Raw genomic sequence first — 18,785 nt, 5'->3', positions numbered from 1 at the left:
ATGACAACAACAAAAGACTTACCAATGTTCACCTCCTCGAAGCACGGTAATAGATGTAAAATAGATCATGCATAACAACGACTCAGAAATTAAGTGTACGCCTTTTAATTCGCAAAAACACATGAACTCAGAACACAGTGAACTCCCCAAGATAACTGTGCACCCTGACAGATGAAAAACTCCAGCAACATGAAAACTTGAACCATCTGTGTGAACCTTTTTTTCAACTATATGCCATTGATTGTATGCAGTAACATTTCAACTCAGAACTTAACTGGAACCACCATAGCTTTTTCAACGGCCTTCAATGCTACCTTATCAAATGATCCCCCCTTTCATCGGTCTAACTAAACAAAATCCTCTACATCTCCCCAACATTTCATACATCTTTCATAAAAGAAAAAATATATACACAATACTCCAGAACACCACAGCCCAGGGTGAACTGGCCCTTGGTTTCCCCCCCCCCACCTCATTTCACCACCTTTGCTTTTTAGGGGCAACAACAGTAGTAGGAGTATTTGTGGCTGTTTGACATCATGCTTGATGGAACCTCACCACACAGTTAACCTTATGTTTACAGGGGAAAAGAAAAACAAACCGAACACTACATATGCTCACAGTAGACAGGAAAAGCTTAAAAGATGTAGTACCACATTTCTCAACCAGTACAAGATGACACTGACCGTATTGGATAAAAAAATACAAAAAATACAGGCTATAGCAATGCTTGTAAAAAAGAAAAAGAAAAAGAAAAAGTTTTGAATCGCTTTTTATTCTTATTTTCATGCTGCCAGTCCTTGTATCTGCAGATTGATCAGTGAGCTGGTGCTTTGAGGCTTTTGTCCTTCGTGAGTACCATCACTCTAAGGCAAAATCCAAACGGTTCCCTCATCCATTCACTATATGAAACATTATGCTGGTTACAAATCAAGGGTGCATTTCTCGAAACCATAGTTGTTAACTACATTAGCTACTTTGTTGTTTGCAATGCAATTATCCATTGGCAACTACCCAAGTTGTTAACTGGCTAGCAACTACGCCTTTGAGAAACGCACCCCAGCATCATTCACACCCTGTATAGTGAATAGGTGCTCAGTTCGGACATGACTCATTCAGTCCATCACCAAGAGAGTTTTTTTGCTAGCTGACCTGCTCATTACACGCATGTGGATATATATTTTTTTAAATGTGAGAACGTTTTTATCCGTTCACATACTAGTATACACAGCGCGTGGATAAAAATAAAAATATCATTGTGACAGGTGCGCTTTAGACCCCTGAAATGGATATTTTTTCCAACTGATATTTTTAAAAGGAGATTTCTAAAACTCTGTTTACATATAAACAAGATTCTGAAACCAATGCGTTTTCAAAAACATCCACATACGTTTGAACTGCTTCCAAGTCTTGATTGTGGTACCACCATTTGCAGTCCTGAGATTGACCACATCAGCTTGTCGTTGGTACCTGTCTGTACCTTATAAGGCTGATGAACAATATACCCAAAGGAGTAAATGGGCTATGTCTACTAAACACGTTATAACTTACTGTTTAAAAAATGAACAGTCGTCTACCGTACAAAACTAAAAAATGAGACAGCACACGTGCGCACACACACATACACGCTCATACACACATTCGTGTGTGCGTACATACAGACACACATCTGGTCTTGTGTTAATGGATAACCAAAACCTCTTACAGTCTTCTCTGTTTCAGCAGAGATTGGACAGAAGAAGGTCGAGAGAAAAAAATTACAGCCTTCTGTATGTAGTCAAAAAGTTATCCATGTGCTTCCACTTGGGATGGTAGCGCTGCTGCAGCTTGAGGTTATATTCTATGCGTTGGCATTTGGTTTTGCTTCTATAATGTGCGTGTAGGTAGGCTATATTGTGAAAGCAAGAGCACTTTGTCAGTCTACGGTCCAGATGTTCACTCACTGTATCAAATGTCCAAGAATGTCCAAAGAGTAAAAAGGGAGAGGCGAATGTCATCTTTGATTTTTTTTTTTTCCTTTTCCTGCGAGCTGCTCTTGCCGCTGGTCGTGATGCATTCAGTGCTACATGCTTTAGCTGCTGGGGTCGGGGAGGCTCCCGCTCAGGTATCCACCAATAGCAGGACCCGATGCTGGGCAAGGGGCGGGACACTGTCCAGGGCAGCCAGTGACGGGCGAGACTGAGAGGCCACGGAAGAGCAGGTCCATGGAGGGTAGGAGGGGCTTGAGGAGGCTGACGGGGCAGAAGGCGGAGCCTCCGTGGGGGGTGAAATTGACTTTATTGGGGTCCGGACAGGAGGGTAGAAGAGCGGGCTCCTCCTGCGAGTTGGCTCTGAAGGAAGAGGGAATTAAGATTAAATTAGGATTATTATCAATTGTGAACTGGGGAGATCAGAATATTTCGACAAAGTACAGCTATACTGTACCACTTTTACACCTCACATAATTCAAGCAGTAGTTCAAACTCACACATTTCAGTAAAGGTAGTGGTGCACACACCAAACTACAGGTACAGGACAAACTATGAATTTCTATTTTCTATGTTTCTTCCCAGTGAACGTTTTCGAGCTATTTGTTTATCAGATTTAGTTCAGTTTTAGATGTAAACATGCTTAAAATAGGAGCACAGCGTATTGACAAGCTTCTGTCAGTGTGTTTGCTCATTCCTTGAAGCAAAATGTCCACTCCCTCGACTAAGTATTCGCACTCGTAGTTTTCCATCATCTCTGTGCGTGGTACTTACACAGCCTCTTCCCACACCCGCACTTTCTCGCAGCCCTCCGGGGGCTCTCTCTGGAAGGCGTAGGTCTTGTTGGGTCGAGGGGAGTAGGCGGGCAGGAAGGAGGGCGGTTGCACCACGTTGGGGGGTGGAGAGGGCGAGAGGGAGGGCGAAGGCGAGGGCGAGGTTGAGGGAGAGGGGGGGTACAGGGTCCCGCAGCCCACCATGTCTATAGAGGAGGGCACACAAGTCGACACTCCATTACAATCAATACACCACAGATACTGTATTGTGTTCCAAGAAAACTCTTGACTCGTTCTCAATACATTTGACATTATCAGTCAATCTATATACTAATGACAACTAGCACCAACAGACTGTTCTATGTAAAGTTAAGTCAATGACTAAGATGACTAAATGCTTTAAAGACACAAACAGGGAAACACTCAAACGCAAACATAAAGCTTGACCAAAATTGTTGTTTGTTCCATACATGTCAACAACTCTGATTGCAAGCAACTGAATTAGTCTGCAAGACCATTACTGGCCATGCTAACTACTCTGACTCACCGGGGTCGGCCATTAGACAGGGGGAGTGTGAGGGGGAGAGCTGGGCAGGAGACGGGTCACTCTGGGAGCCACTGCTGCAGCGCTGGGTCGGGACCGGTGCTCGGTGCCCATCTGGAACGTCCAGTACCTGATGGGTGAGAGGGAGACACAAGAGAAACATTTAACAACGAGGAGAGAGCCGGTGCATATTTTGCATTTCTTTTGGTGGGCAATAATGCAAACTCTGCACACTGAAGAATGTGACTTTCCATTTCGACTTGAACTTTGCAAATACTGCTTCAGGGTACTTGCCATAGGGGGTCTGTGCAAATACTTTTGGGAGGTGAGGGAATGGAAAGTACTGAGGAAGTTGGTTGTTCAGATTGACCTATTTTCCAACCACAATTTCTAAGTAAAGATGATAATAACATCTAGAACTTATCCTATTCTTCAACAAAGAGGAAATAAAAACCTTTTCCATGTCATTTATGATTGTTAAAAGGCAAGTAGGAGCAAATGTTAGCCTTCTTGTAAACAGAAAGACATCTATATCCCAAGATGACAAGAGCATGTATGGTATGCACAAAGCCATATTAAAAAACCTTAGTTTACAGCTGTTAACAACAGCAACTGTTACAAGATGTCGTGGAAAAGAGAGATGCCAATGACTTCCAAATAGAGCTATTAAGTCACGTGAGAGTACAGGCTGACATGCAGGGTGGTAAAGTGACACAGGTTCCATCTACACCCTGTCTGGAGAGCACGCTAGTCTGTAACAACAGCTGGTTACCGATACAGTGTAGTGAATCTGTTCACACCACTTGACAAGCTCTACACAGCATGATGGATGGGGGAAAAACAAACACATGCCTATAAAAAAAACCTGACGAAGTTCAAATGTCAGTGAATAAAAAATCCTATTTTTTTAGTTCTTGTTTGGTGAATGTTTGAGCACACTGTAAATAGTGTACCTTAACAAACCATTTAGAAGGTATTAAAACACCAAATTGGCAATGGCAAATCCCCAAAATTAGATTGTTTTCAAATACTTTCATGTTTCGGACTGATTCCCTGCTCACTTCAATGTTTGGCTCGTTCTCTGTAAGTACTGTAGATGTAAGAAGATCATGTACGTGATATGTGCACCATTAAATAGGAGAAGCAGAAGCATTCGCAACGAGGTCTTCAAAATTGTTAAGAATCAACTAATGTTAGTCTATATGTTGTGAGGGCATGCCGTTAAATACCTGCTAATACTCCGTAAATCGTTCAAAGATACAATTGTAACACCTGAGTAGACCACACCGTAATATCTAGATGATGGCATGGTACTGTTGTAATGCAATATTAGCATACCCATGTTTGAGTATTGAGTGTGTGTTTCTTTGCATGTTAGTGTGTTTCTTTGTGTGTGTATGTCAGTGTGTTTCTGTGCGTGTGTGTTTTTGCATACACATGTATCCCACTGACCTTGTGTTGCTGTTCTGGGGCCTCAGAGACGAACACCCCCTCCAGCTCCAGGTTAAGCCCCTCTACACTGCGCCTCAGTCGGGGTGCCAGACGGCTCAGGGTGGTCTGAGGGGCCGTCTGCATGGAGGAATACACCACAGCAATGAAAACTTCATCTGCCTTTACATGGCTATGTATGGTTATGCTGTATGCGTGCGACTATGGTACTCATACATCTTCATATCTGGAAAAATGGATTTATGTCTAGTACAGTACATGATAACATAAATATTTAAGATGATCTGTGGGTGTGCATACAACCTCAGATCTGGACAAATTGCTGCAGTGTTTTATGTGTGTTATGTGAAAATATGCCTATTTTTCAAAGCAAACATTCAGAAATTATTCTGCAATATCAATTATATATAGAATCCATCCGCAAGAGCCTGTGTCGCAATCAAAAACCGCAAATACATGGCCAAATTATATTTGGATGATTGTGTTCTATGGATGTGTGTTTGGGAGAGTGAGTGAGAGTGAGTGCACATGATTGTATGCGAGTGTGCGTGCCAAGGTATGCAGGCAAGTGAGACGTCAGATCGGTGACACAAGCGCCTAAGAAAAGCAACAAGGCGGCCATTTTTAAATCTCTGTTGCTGGGGCTAATCAAAGACACCACATTTAAGCAATACCATGGAACAACACGTGCATGCTCTTGCTCGCGCGCACACACACACACACACACACGCACGCACGCACGCACGCACACGCACGCACGCACACACACGCACACACACGCACACACACACACACGCACGCACACACACGCACGCACACACACGCACACGCACGCACGCACACACACGCACACGCACGCACGCACGCACGCACACAACTATACCTGTGTGGCATGGTTGCCGGGGAGAGGGTGGGATGGCCTTTCGGTGTTCCCTGCTGGAGGGGCGTGTCTGAAGCGCTTCTGTAATGAATGGCGTAGCTTGGCGACCTGCGGGCGGGTGAAGGGCAAGCCAATCAGAGAACAGGGAGAAGCACTGGGCAGCATGGCAGATTGGAAACTCCACCCGACAACAGTTAGCAATGTTCATGCGTCCACGGTGTGGGTCATGGTTATATTTCCTTGGCTATGTTTGTTGTGTTGTACTGTACTATGCATGCCAGACTGAGCCTCTTTTATCCTCCATCACAGTAGCATTGCTACCATGCAGGCTCACGACATGTCATGTCCTATCAGAGCATGGACATTGCACGTTGGTCATCAATACAAGGCGCATTCTCCACACATTAATGATTCTCCCAGACCAAACTAGATGATTTATCAAGACTGTCTAGATTGACTATTCATCTGATAAGTTAACGTGGCCCTATATTCTGAGAACTGCAGAAGAGTTTTGTGATTTACTATTAAACAAGCTAGGACAAGACGGTCAGTCTCAGCATGATTTTCAGGATGTATTTCAAAAAGCTCTTATCGAACCTGTCAAGTTGATCTCATGAGGTCGTTATTGACTCAAGAGTGTTGAAATGCTCATGGAATCTAATCATTAAAGGGACACTGTGCAGGAAATGGTCAAAAAAGGTACTGCAACTATGCTGCTCATTGAAACTGGGCTGCCTATTGCCAAATTTGATCTTAACATGAACGTTTACTAAGTAATAAACAAATATTTTCTAGTTTGGTCCAAGTACAGTCATTTTTGCAGCTAAGAATGGCTATTTTTGGAAATTCAAAATGGCGGACCATGGAAAAGATCCCCCTTTTCATGTATGAAAAGTGCAATTTTTCCAGTCATAATGAATACTTGGAATTTGATGCTGGTGGTAAGTATTCATGAAAAAGGTAACATTAGTGAATGGGCAGCATGAATTCTGGAAATAAACAACTAAAAATCTCACACAGTGTCCCTTTAAGTGGTTTCACTATGCCTTTTTTTGCCTTTATGCGCCTGTTCACGTATAAGGGCATCAATGTAATTTCCACAGCAGTAAATGTAAAATTTCAGTTTAAATCCACCATAGAAAAGCAGAACAATGGCTGTGAAATACATTGCAGTATTTTGAAAAACTATTGACAATTATTTGTCGATTTTTACAAGCACTTTTTTGATTCAGCAACAAAATCTCATTTCGCATAGTATGTGCTTTAAAACAATTTCATACAGTAGTCTTATTTAAAGACTTATTCTTGTCGTCTTCCCTACAAAAATCGCTCGTTTGGCAGACTAGTAGTTAGAGCAATGACAGGCCTTTCCAACTCAAAGTGAATGTTTACATTTACTGTGGTGTAATATACCATGTCATGTTCATCAAGAACTTTTTGCCTTTAATCACATAGAAAATTAAATGGAATAGGGAAGAATTAAGCTTGGAGAAAGATGGGAGTTGGATCAGGAAATGGCAATGGGCCAGAGAGACTCCAACCTGGCCTACACCCCTGGAGAGTAGAATAGCTGCCTTGGCCAACTGTGCTTTCTTAAGCACACACCCATGTTTTTTGTCACACCACACTTGTGTCTTGCATGGCTCTAAATGAGCCTTGACGAGGAGCTTCACTCACCTCCCTCAGGTGCTCTGCACTCCCCCAGGACGCTGAGCGCTTGTGGCCTCCCCCTCCTCTCCTCCCCCTGCTCTCCTCCGCCCAGGAGCTGGGAGTCTGGTGGAAGCCAAGCAGAGCAGAAGAAAGAAAGAGCTGGTGAGTGAGTGAACGACACAGACAAGCGTAAAAAAAAACTGGACGATAAACAGATCAGAGGCAATAAAAAAAGCGAGAGGAGGATTTGGGTCATATGCCATCCTTCAACAACGAGAAACCGAGTGGCCGGCAAGTTGTTCCTTGCTGTTGTTGAGGAAATCAAGTTGATGGATGACAAAAAGGTTACACTAAGGTCATAGAACATCAGAGCCCTTGCTCAGGGAAGCCGACAGGCAGGCGACAAACAGGTCAGTTGTCCAGGGCCCAGGGGTGCCAGAACTGAGTCATCATTACATTTGTATTGTTTTGTGAAGAGGGCCCATTCAGAGGAGTTTGTCCTGGGCCTGGCGAAGGCTGTCAGAGCCCCTGGACTTGCTACAATCTCTCTTTCCACACACAGCACAGCACAGTGCAGGGCAGCACAGCAGACCAGCATATTTCACAAAGGAATGGGATGGCCTGGCTGAACCGCCGCGCTGAAAGCCCATTCCTGGTATTCGCAGAGAAAAGTTTGCTCTGGGATTACACGTGTTGAAACAACTGCAAGGAGGTTCCCGTCAGTGGGAACGGCGCCCCGTGGAAAAAGACAGAATCTGACTTTGCAAAGTTTGGGTATACAGTATAATCAGATAGACCAAACAGATTTTTTGTTCACTGCTGCTTAACTTTACATTGTCAAAACGCTGCATGACCTGTTTGGCTATCTTCTAGGTTGATGTAGAATAAATATTTAAAAGAGAATTCTGACCTATATTTCAGCTGTTTCTGTTAAATGTGCATGGACTACACTTCACCATTACGACACCTTCAGAAAAAAAAACCTTTACAAATGCTCGCCTTAGTTCTCATCATTCATCACAAAGAATTATCATTCTTAAACAGCAATTTAACATACATACAAAAAGCAGATAGTCATATCTTTGTGCTTGATTAACAAAAAGCCTTTTGAAAAGACCTTAAATTCGTTTCCCCCTAACCTTGGGGAAAAGGAACCAGATATTCGTCATCAGTGTGAATTTAGGACACAAGTGACACGCTTTGAAACAGAAACGATACGCACACCTGTTTCACAAGCACAGCTGTGTCAAGAGCCACATACTCACGATGCTGAACAAGATATGGCCACTGAACACACACACACTCACTCACTCAACAACAAGTCTGTTCAATTCATTCATGCATCTCCAGAAAAACACTTCTCCTCACACACAAACACACATTAAGTAGCAGTGGCCTGCAAATAAGGAAATGAGCAGGGTAAGAACTTAAGACAGCGAGAGATCTTTCTATAACAAAAACCACATCTAACTAGCACTAATTAACACAACTAGGGGCGTACTACAAAAATCTTCAGGATTATATGTAGTATCAGGCCCCTCAATAAACTAAAAAAACGTCATGGCAATGCATTGCGATACTTACTTTCACAATATACTGCATTGGGTATGACGAGATATCACGATCATTATATTCTCGATATACTGCATCGATCCATGACAATCGATTATTTAATAATAATACAATTCTACTTTCCACTGATTCATTTTGTTCAGCAGAGAGCAGGTAATATTTCTGTTGTGATGGAAGCGCTCTCCCAGATGCTAAAATGCTTAAAATAAAATGAAATGACTTCTGAATGCTAAACAACAAAGGACAAATGAGCTGTATGTTTACACATTTATTTCAGTAAATATCACAATGCATCGCAATAGTACATGAATTGCAATGCATCGTGATAGAATCACATCGTGGCATGTGTATCGTGATGCACATTGCAGATGATGTGTATTAGCTACAGGTTTTTGCCCAAGCTTAGTCGACACTCTTCACTTATTTAGGAGAGAAACACATAACAAGTAGCTACAACCTATTTGTAGTTATAAATTAACACGGTCAATGAGGTCAAAAGGAGTGATATATAGCAACTGCACTGCACTCTAGTATTCGATTGCTATCCATTGTAAGGAAAATCGCAACGTGTGCATCGTATCGCATGTATTACAATGTGTATCGTGCCATGACCCCTGTATCGTGATACATATTGTAACGCGAGACTGTTGGCAATTCCCAGCCCTAACCACAACTGCTACAGCAGTTCATGCCAAAGAAAACGGAGGTGCCCTATATACGCAGCTGTTTAGTGTATGCCTCGACACAGGACGCTAGCAATGCAGAACCAAAAACAAGATGTTATGCGAGACGAGAATACACCACCTCCACAGATTCTCAATTCTGCCATAACATCTGCTCACAAACTACCCACCTGTTTCTAAGTTGCTATACAACAGTAACAATGACATTCCAGCCTCTAGCAGGTTGTTCACATCTATGTACATGTATGTGCATGTTGTTCACATGTATGGCAATGTTTAGTCATCCATAGTAAGAGTACCATCATATACAACAAGAGTATGCCTACAGTGTCAGATTCATGTGCATGTGATATCACAGACACTGGTTGTGCTTTGTTTGGGTTAGTTGCTAGGCTGACTGTCAGAGTCACTGCCCCTGCTCCGCCATGCAGTCTCCTGTCCAAACCAGCTGGGCATCCATTCAGTACGCTGTGACAATGTTTGCATCTCACTGAGAGAGACACACAGCCAATGACCCCTCGTTTCAACTCAGTGCCCTTTACGTGCAGGAGTATAATGGGAGGGGAATACAGTAGAGAGAGAGAGAGAGAGAGAGAGAGAGAGAGAGAGAGAGAGAGAGAGAGAGAGAGAGAGAGAGAGAGAGAGAGAGAGAGAGAGAGAGAGAGAGAGAGAGAGAGAGAGAGAGAGAGAGAGACAGAGAGGGACAGAGAGGGACAGAGAGAGACAGAGAGAGACTTGCAGCTGCCAGAGAGCCACACAGCCCCAGCATGGAGGGAGTGTAGTCTTTACCTAACGAGCAGCGGACAGACACACACACACACACAGGAAGGGAGAAGAGGAGAGGGCAGGACAGGAAGAGGGAACAGAGGGAGAGAGAGAGAGCGAGAGAGCAAGAGAGAGCAAGAGAGAGAGAGAGCGAGCAAGAGAGAGTAAGAGCGAGCAAGAGAGAGAGAGAGAGAGCGAGCGAGCAAGAGAGAGAGAGAGAGAGAGAGAGAGAGAGAGAGAGAGAGAGAGAGAGAGAGAGAGAGAGAGAGAGAGAGAGACGGACAGACACAGACAGAGGGAGGGGCAGAAAGACAGACAAGACACGCAGAATGACAGAGAGGTAGACGGACTAACAAAGAGAAAGTCAGAGACCAGACATGCCAGTGACATACCGACATGATTGCCCCTCTACCCTCACGCCCTCGTCTCTGTAACACCAACACCAACGGACACCCTACTGGACCAGACTGTCTCAGCAACTCTGGATCCCAATTGCCTCTTGCCCTGGTCTGGTCTGGTCTTGTAGACTTGTCCTTCACGTGCCTTCTCCTCTATGCGGTCTGTCCAAGCGCTTCACAGCCTAGTCCAGTAGGATAACCAATTCCTACTTTACGATCCGCCCAAGTCCAGTAGGATAGTCACTACCTTGAAATCCGGGATAATTGAATGCCAATTAGGGCAGTAAACTGCAATTGCAGCTATACCTCCTTCCTTCCTTCCTTCCTTCCCTTCAGATGTTTGTCTCTTCCTGGTCAGTCACTGTGTGATGTGATCGTCAGTGTGTCTGTCCACTTGTACAAACTCTTCTGCCTGTCCTACTTTGTGCCTTGACTTGGGGTCTTCTTACCCCCTCTGGGCTCCGATCCCATTCACTTGAGTCGCGTGATGGCCAAGTCCGTGCCGACATCAATTTAAAAAGAGAGAAAAAATAAAGGAGCGAACACAACACCTAATCCACACTTGCTGCCACTCTTCTCTCTCCTTCCCCTCTTCCTTCTCTCCTTCCCACTCTCTTCCCTATTCCGTCTTTCCTTTCCTCATCGCGCCGACTTGAAGCGTTCCAGTCAGAGATACTTGACGGTGCGGAGTGGTGAGCTCACGGAAGCGCTGAAGAAGTCGTAAATCTCACACACGCTGCATATTATAACACGACCCACACCACAACTGGACGCGCAGTTGCACTAGCAACCTTGCACCCCCGCCGTATCCCAACCCAACCCCCCAACTGCCTCAAAGAGTCTTTAGCGCTCACTGCTCGCTAGCTAGCTTAACCTACGACATGCTTGAGGAAACTGAAGGCGGCGAAAGCTATCTGGCATATGGCCCCAACCCAGAGCGTCATGCGAATCATATACACCACCAACCGGTCTTGATGTCCCACCAGTCACCCCCACCTCAACCGAGGTCTCCAATCATACACCACCACCCACTCCTCATACCCCAACCACCCTCGCTGCCCCCCAGCTAAGGTCTCCAATCATGGTTGGCCCCTGAGGCTGAGTGACTGGCACTGGCAGGCAGACCAACGGGAGGCCCTGCTCCTATAAACAGCCCAGTGCTCCCTCGGTCCCAGGAGACAGGCCACCACGCACAGGGGGATCAGTGTAACATTTCACACGGCGGCAGAGTGTGAATCTATGCGTGCATGCGTATGTGTGTGAGTGAGTGTGTGTGTGTGTGTGAGTGAGAGAGACACTACATGGTTTGTGTGTGTGTGTGTGTGTGTGTGTGTGTATGTGTGTGTGTGTGTGTGGCTGAGGCTCTTCATGGGCTGCGACTGAGTGAGTTTGTGTCTGTCTGTGAATGACGAAGGAACAGCATGAGCTTGGCTACGTGTGTGTATGTGTGTGTGTGTGTGTGTGTGCGCTCCCATCTCTCATATGCATGTCAGAGTGTGTCTGTGTCCAAATAAGATGCAGAGAGTGGGGCCTGTGGCATGGGAGAGCATGGGGGCCACGGGGGGTGATCAGGACAACAATGGCACGTCGAGAGGCCGAGCGGACAGCAGAGGACATGCCTGAATGGTGTGCAGTGCATTACGCAAGCAGACACTTTTGTGTGGCATGTGGTAGTGGAGGTGGTGGGGGTGGGACTCACGGGAGAATAGACAGAGGCAAGGGGTGGTGGTGGGGATGAGAGATGTAGGGGGGGCAGTAGACATGGCTGAGGTCGGGTGAGATGTGGGTTAAGTTAGGTTATGGCAAAGCAGGGCAGGGGTGGGGTGTGTTTGGGTGGGGGGAGAAGAAGAAGAATTTGGAAGGTCACAACGAACGAACACGAGAAAAGAAAAAAGCCACAACCGCAGTTGGCAGCCTTCCAATCTCAAGTCTCACCAGCACAACACTACAATTCCTGCTGCTGCTGCCACTTCACACACACACACGCACACGCACGCGCACGCGCACGCACACGCACACACACACACACACACCTGCAGAATCCGACCAACTGCAAGACACACCCGGCAGCAACAAAAAAACACCTCACACACTGTCAACTCTTTCAGATGAGAGCAAAACAATTGCTTCAAAATCATGGACTTTTTCATGCGCATAACATGAGCTTCAAAGAGCCCCCAGAGGCCATGCTGCAAATGCCACATTGGAGCCTCAAGTCATGTCTGCCATGATGAGACCCAAAATGGCCGCCCCCTGGCCTTCCATTCATTCATCCATCCATCCATCCATCCTGGAGCTTCCCCATCAAGGTTTTACAGACTGTGGCTACGGAGATTAGGGTTATGCTTTAAAGAAAGAAAAGAAGTGCCACACACTTACAAGTTGTACCTAAATACTTGATATGACAACGTTTCTGCCCCAATGGCCTTCTTTTTTTTTTCTTTAAAGTGTTGTATCAGGTCGCCTTCTTTTCGTTGTGCATTTTGGACTTAAAATAATTCCATAATGGTTAGGCAGCAACACTATACAAGATGTCTTCATGGTGTGTTTTTTTCAAACATAAGGAAGAAGAAATCCGCACTCACAAACTGCGTCTCATTATTTATTTATATTACCACCATGTCCAAAAAGCAAACACGTTTCGGCTAACAAGCCTTCATCAGTGCGTGGTCTGATGAAGGCTTGTTAGCCGAAACGCGTTTGCTTTTTGGACATGGTGGTAATATAAATAAATAATGAGACGCAGTTTGTGAGTGCGGATTTCTTCTTCCTTAAGTTGACGCTTTTTATCTCGCACCCAAAAGCTTTTCGTTTTTCCAAGAAGTTGAGCGCGTCCTCTACCAATACTTTTTTTCAAACATACAATACAATGTTGATAAGTGGTTTGTCATCTTCCACTCCATTTTCTGGTTATCATGTTCCACATAGTGAGTTTTTTAACTAGTCTTTGTTTTGATATGAGCAAATGGTTAAGTGATAGGAATGGGAACTTGTGTTTTCGATTTCTTTTGACACACAATGTTGTTGAGAAATCGGTACCCAAACCATATTCCACATGGTGAATCCTACCCTTCCTTGGCTAGATATTCAGCTCGAATATCTTACAGCTCAGCTTTGCTTGGCTGTTACGACACAGTACACCCGCCCTCATTGACACAAAATATTATTGAGAAATCAGTTCTCATATTTCAAGCTGGGAGTGAATCAGCCCTTCTTGTCTACACATGACTTTAAAAGCTTTTGTCCAAATCAAGTTTTATTTACCAGACCAGCAGGAGGTATTTTGTTTTTGTATGATGTGAGAGCCAGATTACTGTCTGCGGCAGGTCTACGCTGGGATTTTTACGGTCAGTTTGAGTTCTAGGCTGTATGGCACATGATGATGACTAATGTCTAGAGTGGGGGGATTAGCTGTATTAATTAGGCCTGATTCTACTATAGGGACTTACTGGCTTAATGGGTCAGTGGGAAGGCCCAGACTAACTTTTTTTTTACAAGGCCTTGCGAAATGTTTGTGTAAAAACGCCAGAAGGTACAGACGGTACTGTATAATGGTACACATAAAAGCAGTAAGTTAACATAGCAGTAAGCAGAGGCAGCTTTGCAAAGGAGAGATGTGAAGAAGAGCCACATCAAAGGTAACATTTTTCTGCAACATAAAAAAGAAAAATGGAACACCTGTTTCTTCACTAAGAAGCGTGTCGAGGTGTGCAACAAGACATTTCTGGGTAAAACTTGAAATTGTTTGTAAAATGTTCAAGCCTCCCTTGCACTCGCTTATTCAGACCTTAAATAGTTACTGGCGAGACACATGCTGGGAAGGATACACAAATTCCTGACTTCACTCTGCTTCAAACACCACTCCAGTACAAGTCTAAAAGTGCAACCTTTTATAAACCCAGTTCCCTCAACTATTCCATTCGCCTTTTAAAATGCAGAGGCATTCATGTGGTGGCATTCAAAGATGGCCAGTGTTCTCTCTCTCTGGGATCAACTGTTGTCCTCTGACATTATGAAAAGGCTCTGGCTTGGTGCTAGTACAGTGTACAGGTCATGACATTGGCAGACTGGCTGGCATTTTGTTAACCCAGAATGAACAAAGTCTGTCTGTCTTTTGGGACGATCACAGAACGTCAGGATACCATGTTATGACATTACAAATGACGGGGGAAAAAAGCATCCCCATTTTGGATATTCATTACTTGGTCCACAAGGTACTTGAAAATATTCCTGGAAATACAGTGTTCACAACAGCAGAATCAAGAGGCAAATGTGGGCTTCATTGAAACCGTAATTTGAAAAAGTATAAAAAGTTTACTTTTATATGCCTTGGTGGAGTTCTTTTGCCAATGGAATGCATGATGACCAATGTAACCAATTAATTGATTCAATCAGTTTGGACCAAACAAGAACCAACAAAGTGTCAAAACATTTGAACATAATGTTCATGACTTCTTCAGTAAAAAAAGAGACACACAGACAAAACATACCCATAACCTCCTCCTGTGTGATGGTAATACATCATAAACATATGATATGATAAAGACCCCGGGTCTACACTACAAAGCTGGTTCAGGAGTAAATCAGGTTAAGTTAAGAGGTAAATCATCTAATAGAAGAGCATGGAGTCCTCATAGTCTTAATAAAGTGAGGACTCCAGGCTCTTCTATTGGTTTACTCCTGATTTGATCCAGCTCGGAGGTGCATTTCTCGAAAGCATAGTTGCTAGCCAGTTAGCAAATCGGGTAGTTGCCAATGGGAAAATGCAATGCAACGAACAAAGTACCTAACAGAGTTAGCAACTATGGTTTCAAGAAATTCACCCCAGCTTTGTAGTATAGGCCCCCCATGTTATTGAAGTCACAACATGTCAGACTGAAGGGGTAAAGGGCCTACCTGTGTGGCCTTGTCATTGACGCTTGTGATGTGTAGCACCTCCGGCTCCTTGGGCCACTGGCCCTGCAAGTAAGGGGCCACCAGTGTGTCCAGAGAGTGTGTCCGACGCAGGGATGATGGCTTTGGGGGCCTTGCCTTGTTCCTGTCTGTTAAGAAGAAAGACAGAAGAGAAGAGGTTTTTTTATGGCTACAAAGGAGAGAAGGCTGGTCGGCCCTTGTTCCCTGTTATGTTGGAGAGCCAAGAGACAGAAGAAAACCGTTTCAACTTAACAGCAAAAAAGGAACAAACTGTTGTAAACAAGAATGCACAGCTTTTTATGTAAGCAGCCTTGTTTTATCAGTCCTATGTATGCACACGTTGGAGTGTGCATGGACATTCACACAGAAATCTGTGTGTCTCCAGTTTTGCACCTCAGAGCAAGGACACTAGATAACAGTCATACATAACAACCTTCTGCCAGCTGGTGTAAAGGTAACTCTCTGTCCAAGGTGAGGTTGCCATTACCGGACTGCAGTCTTGTTGGCAGGTGGAACGTTTCCATGTCAGGAGAGATAGCAGTGGGGGGTAGGGGGTGGCAAAGTGACTCAACACCAGACAAATGCTTCTAAAAAGGCTTCTCCTTTTTTTTCTTTTTTTTTTTTGGGGGGGGGGGGGGGGGTTGTTATTGGATGTGGAGGTTGGGGGGGCTCCAGTCTCCAGTCGCAGCACACACAATCACCTCCAGCACACACACACACACACACACACACACCCATACCTCCAGCACCCTGGGCTCTCATCATGCGATCGAATAGGCCATAAAAATAAACACAGGAGAGGGGAGGCCTGGGGCGCGTAGGGTTACACCACGACGGACGGAAACGGTGGGAGTCTGCAAGCAGTCAGCGCTGCCTGCCTGCGAGTGCGAGGTGAGCAGAAGGGTCAGGGGAGCTGAACAGAGGTGGCCTTGACTCCTGTCCCGAGCTCTGCCTGGGCTGTGCAGCGTGCGCTGTGCAGCGCATGCCAGCCTGGTCAGAAGGTCACGCTCAGCTATGTGGGAAATGCCACTGCATCCAGGTCAGATATTACACACGTGTGTGTGTGTGTGTGTGTGTGTGTGTGTGTGTGTGTGTGTGTGTGTGTGTGTGTGTGTGTGACGTGTAAGTGGTGTAAGTGTATTGGCTCCCGGATTTGTTTTTGTTATTGTTATCATTCCTGAGGAGCTGAATGAAGTGTGTCTCTGCATTGCCAACAAAACACGAGGCTCAGGCAGGGCAACTAACTGCATATCAATTCACAAAAAAGTGAATGCTTCCTGGGCATAAATCTTGGAGACAAAACGGCTACTAATCTGTCAGTTACCGCTAGGATGCACAGGGCTTTACATGGAAGATTAACTATGCAGCATACCAAGTGTGCATATTCATGGCCCCTGGCTTATCAGAGATGCCCAGTGAAGTCTTGATTGAAAGCTGAAAGACTTGGCTATTGAGGGGTGGTAGGCGAGATCACTTATGGGTTACTTTCAGTAGGATGACAGAACAACGGTGGGAAATACCCATGTTTCTACCTCTTGGAACTGTGAAACCATGGTCAACCTCTCACTTAGTAGGCCTAATCTGGCTACATCTGAACATCCTATCACTATGATAACCACCACAATACATAGCATAATCCCCCTCATTTTACAATGAATTAAATGCATGTGGATGCATAATCATACTAGAATAAAGCTCATATGACTAGATTTAAAACACACACACACACACACACAGACACACACACACACACACACACACACACACACACACACACACACACACACACACACACACACACACACAGACACACACACACACCTCCCCTCTGTTCCAGGGTGGGGGATGGATGGCTTGACTCAGACATTCATGTGGTTCAACAAGTTTGATAATTTGCAATGAGGACCAAGCACATGTATTAGAAAAATACCACTGGCATATTCAATACCGCACATTTATTTTATTTACACCAAGAGGCTTTTAACTCATATGGTGATGCATCTTAATTTCATCATGGATATAGAAAGCCACTGTGTCTTACACAAATCATACATTCTGTTTCTATACGACAGGAGTTCTCACCATTGCTATTTAGTGTTTACCTGTCTTGGCATCCTTTAGGAGTAGCTGTGTTTTGTTGTGGAGCTGGAATGGAACAGTGGCACGAAGAGGCTGCAGACCAGGGTTACCTCCTCCCCGCACCGTTCCGTTTCTGCTCGACATCCCAACTTACAAAGCCGTCGACAAAGTTCCACGCACAACTTTGAAGGTAGAGAAAGCACCTTCAGCCAGTCAAGGGTGCAATTTACACACGACAGAAACTCATTTAATCGCTTACATAATTTGTATGATTTGTTATTCGGCGTCCTTCACAAAAAATAAGCTTCCAAACGTGAGAGCTAGGTCAATGTTAACTTGGCTAGGCTGTTAGCTCAGTTTGCAAACTTCTTTGTGATGGTAGCGAGAGATTTTCACTACTTTTCACCGGGGAACATCCATTTCTAGTTACACTAATGCCTGTGTAAGAAGTTAAAATGGAAAAACAACCCGATTCCTTCTCTAGATGTTTTAAAAGTTATTTGATTGTTAGAGACATCTCACCACTGTAACGTGTGGACATCTCCAATACTACAGACTCTGAAAGTGGCAACAGCTACATACACACACTCGTGTACAACTCACTTATAATGGGGCGTGATTATCTGCATACCTTACATATGATTGGTTGGTAAACAGACTGCTGTCCTGCTATTGGCTCCGACCAACTTCGATCATTCATCAGTGTCAGCATCCAGAGCGAGTGTCAGAGACAGAGACCCGCCCACATTGTTAAAAATCCTTTTCAGAGATGGCATGAGTTACACACCATTTCTTTACTAAAACCAGAAGTCATATTTTGAAATTTGTGAAAAACCTAGGCCAACTGACAAACAGCCAATTGACAACCACCGACTTGAACGCAATACCTCTGAGCTCTAAGCACAGTATGGAACATGATGGAAAAACACGAACAGTTTATGTGTAACATTATGTTAACTATATGACTCATTGAAGATAAACTAATCAAACATGTAGATTGTAAAAAACAGCACTGCAACAGCCAAGAAATTACCAACATAGTAGGCTACGTGCTTGTTTTGCTTTCAGTGGCATGGAGATTGCAGCTACATAGAATTATCACTAGAGGTCA

At 44.5% G+C, this 18,785-nt stretch overlaps 1 protein-coding gene across 1 annotated transcript; it reads right to left on the bottom strand.

Annotated features, from left to right (window-relative positions):
• Positions 1 to 89: 89 nt before the first annotated feature.
• fam117aa (family with sequence similarity 117 member Aa) lies at positions 90 to 18,223 on the bottom strand. The gene is made up of 8 exons (XM_063223415.1): positions 17,698 to 18,223; positions 15,578 to 15,723; positions 7,291 to 7,386; positions 5,617 to 5,721; positions 4,737 to 4,853; positions 3,288 to 3,414; positions 2,742 to 2,946; positions 90 to 2,330 (listed from the first exon to the last, which is right to left on the bottom strand). The coding sequence occupies exons 1-8, from the start codon at positions 17,816 to 17,818 to the stop codon at positions 2,072 to 2,074; spliced, it is 1,176 nt and encodes a 391-aa protein (XP_063079485.1). The 5' UTR covers positions 17,819 to 18,223; the 3' UTR covers positions 90 to 2,071.
• Between the last annotated feature and the right edge of the window lie 562 nt (positions 18,224 to 18,785).

This window comes from Engraulis encrasicolus, chromosome 2, assembly GCF_034702125.1.
Source record: "Engraulis encrasicolus isolate BLACKSEA-1 chromosome 2, IST_EnEncr_1.0, whole genome shotgun sequence".
Classification (NCBI taxonomy): domain Eukaryota; kingdom Metazoa; phylum Chordata; class Actinopteri; order Clupeiformes; family Engraulidae; genus Engraulis; species Engraulis encrasicolus.
This window is presented reverse-complemented; position numbering and strand designations above follow the sequence as displayed.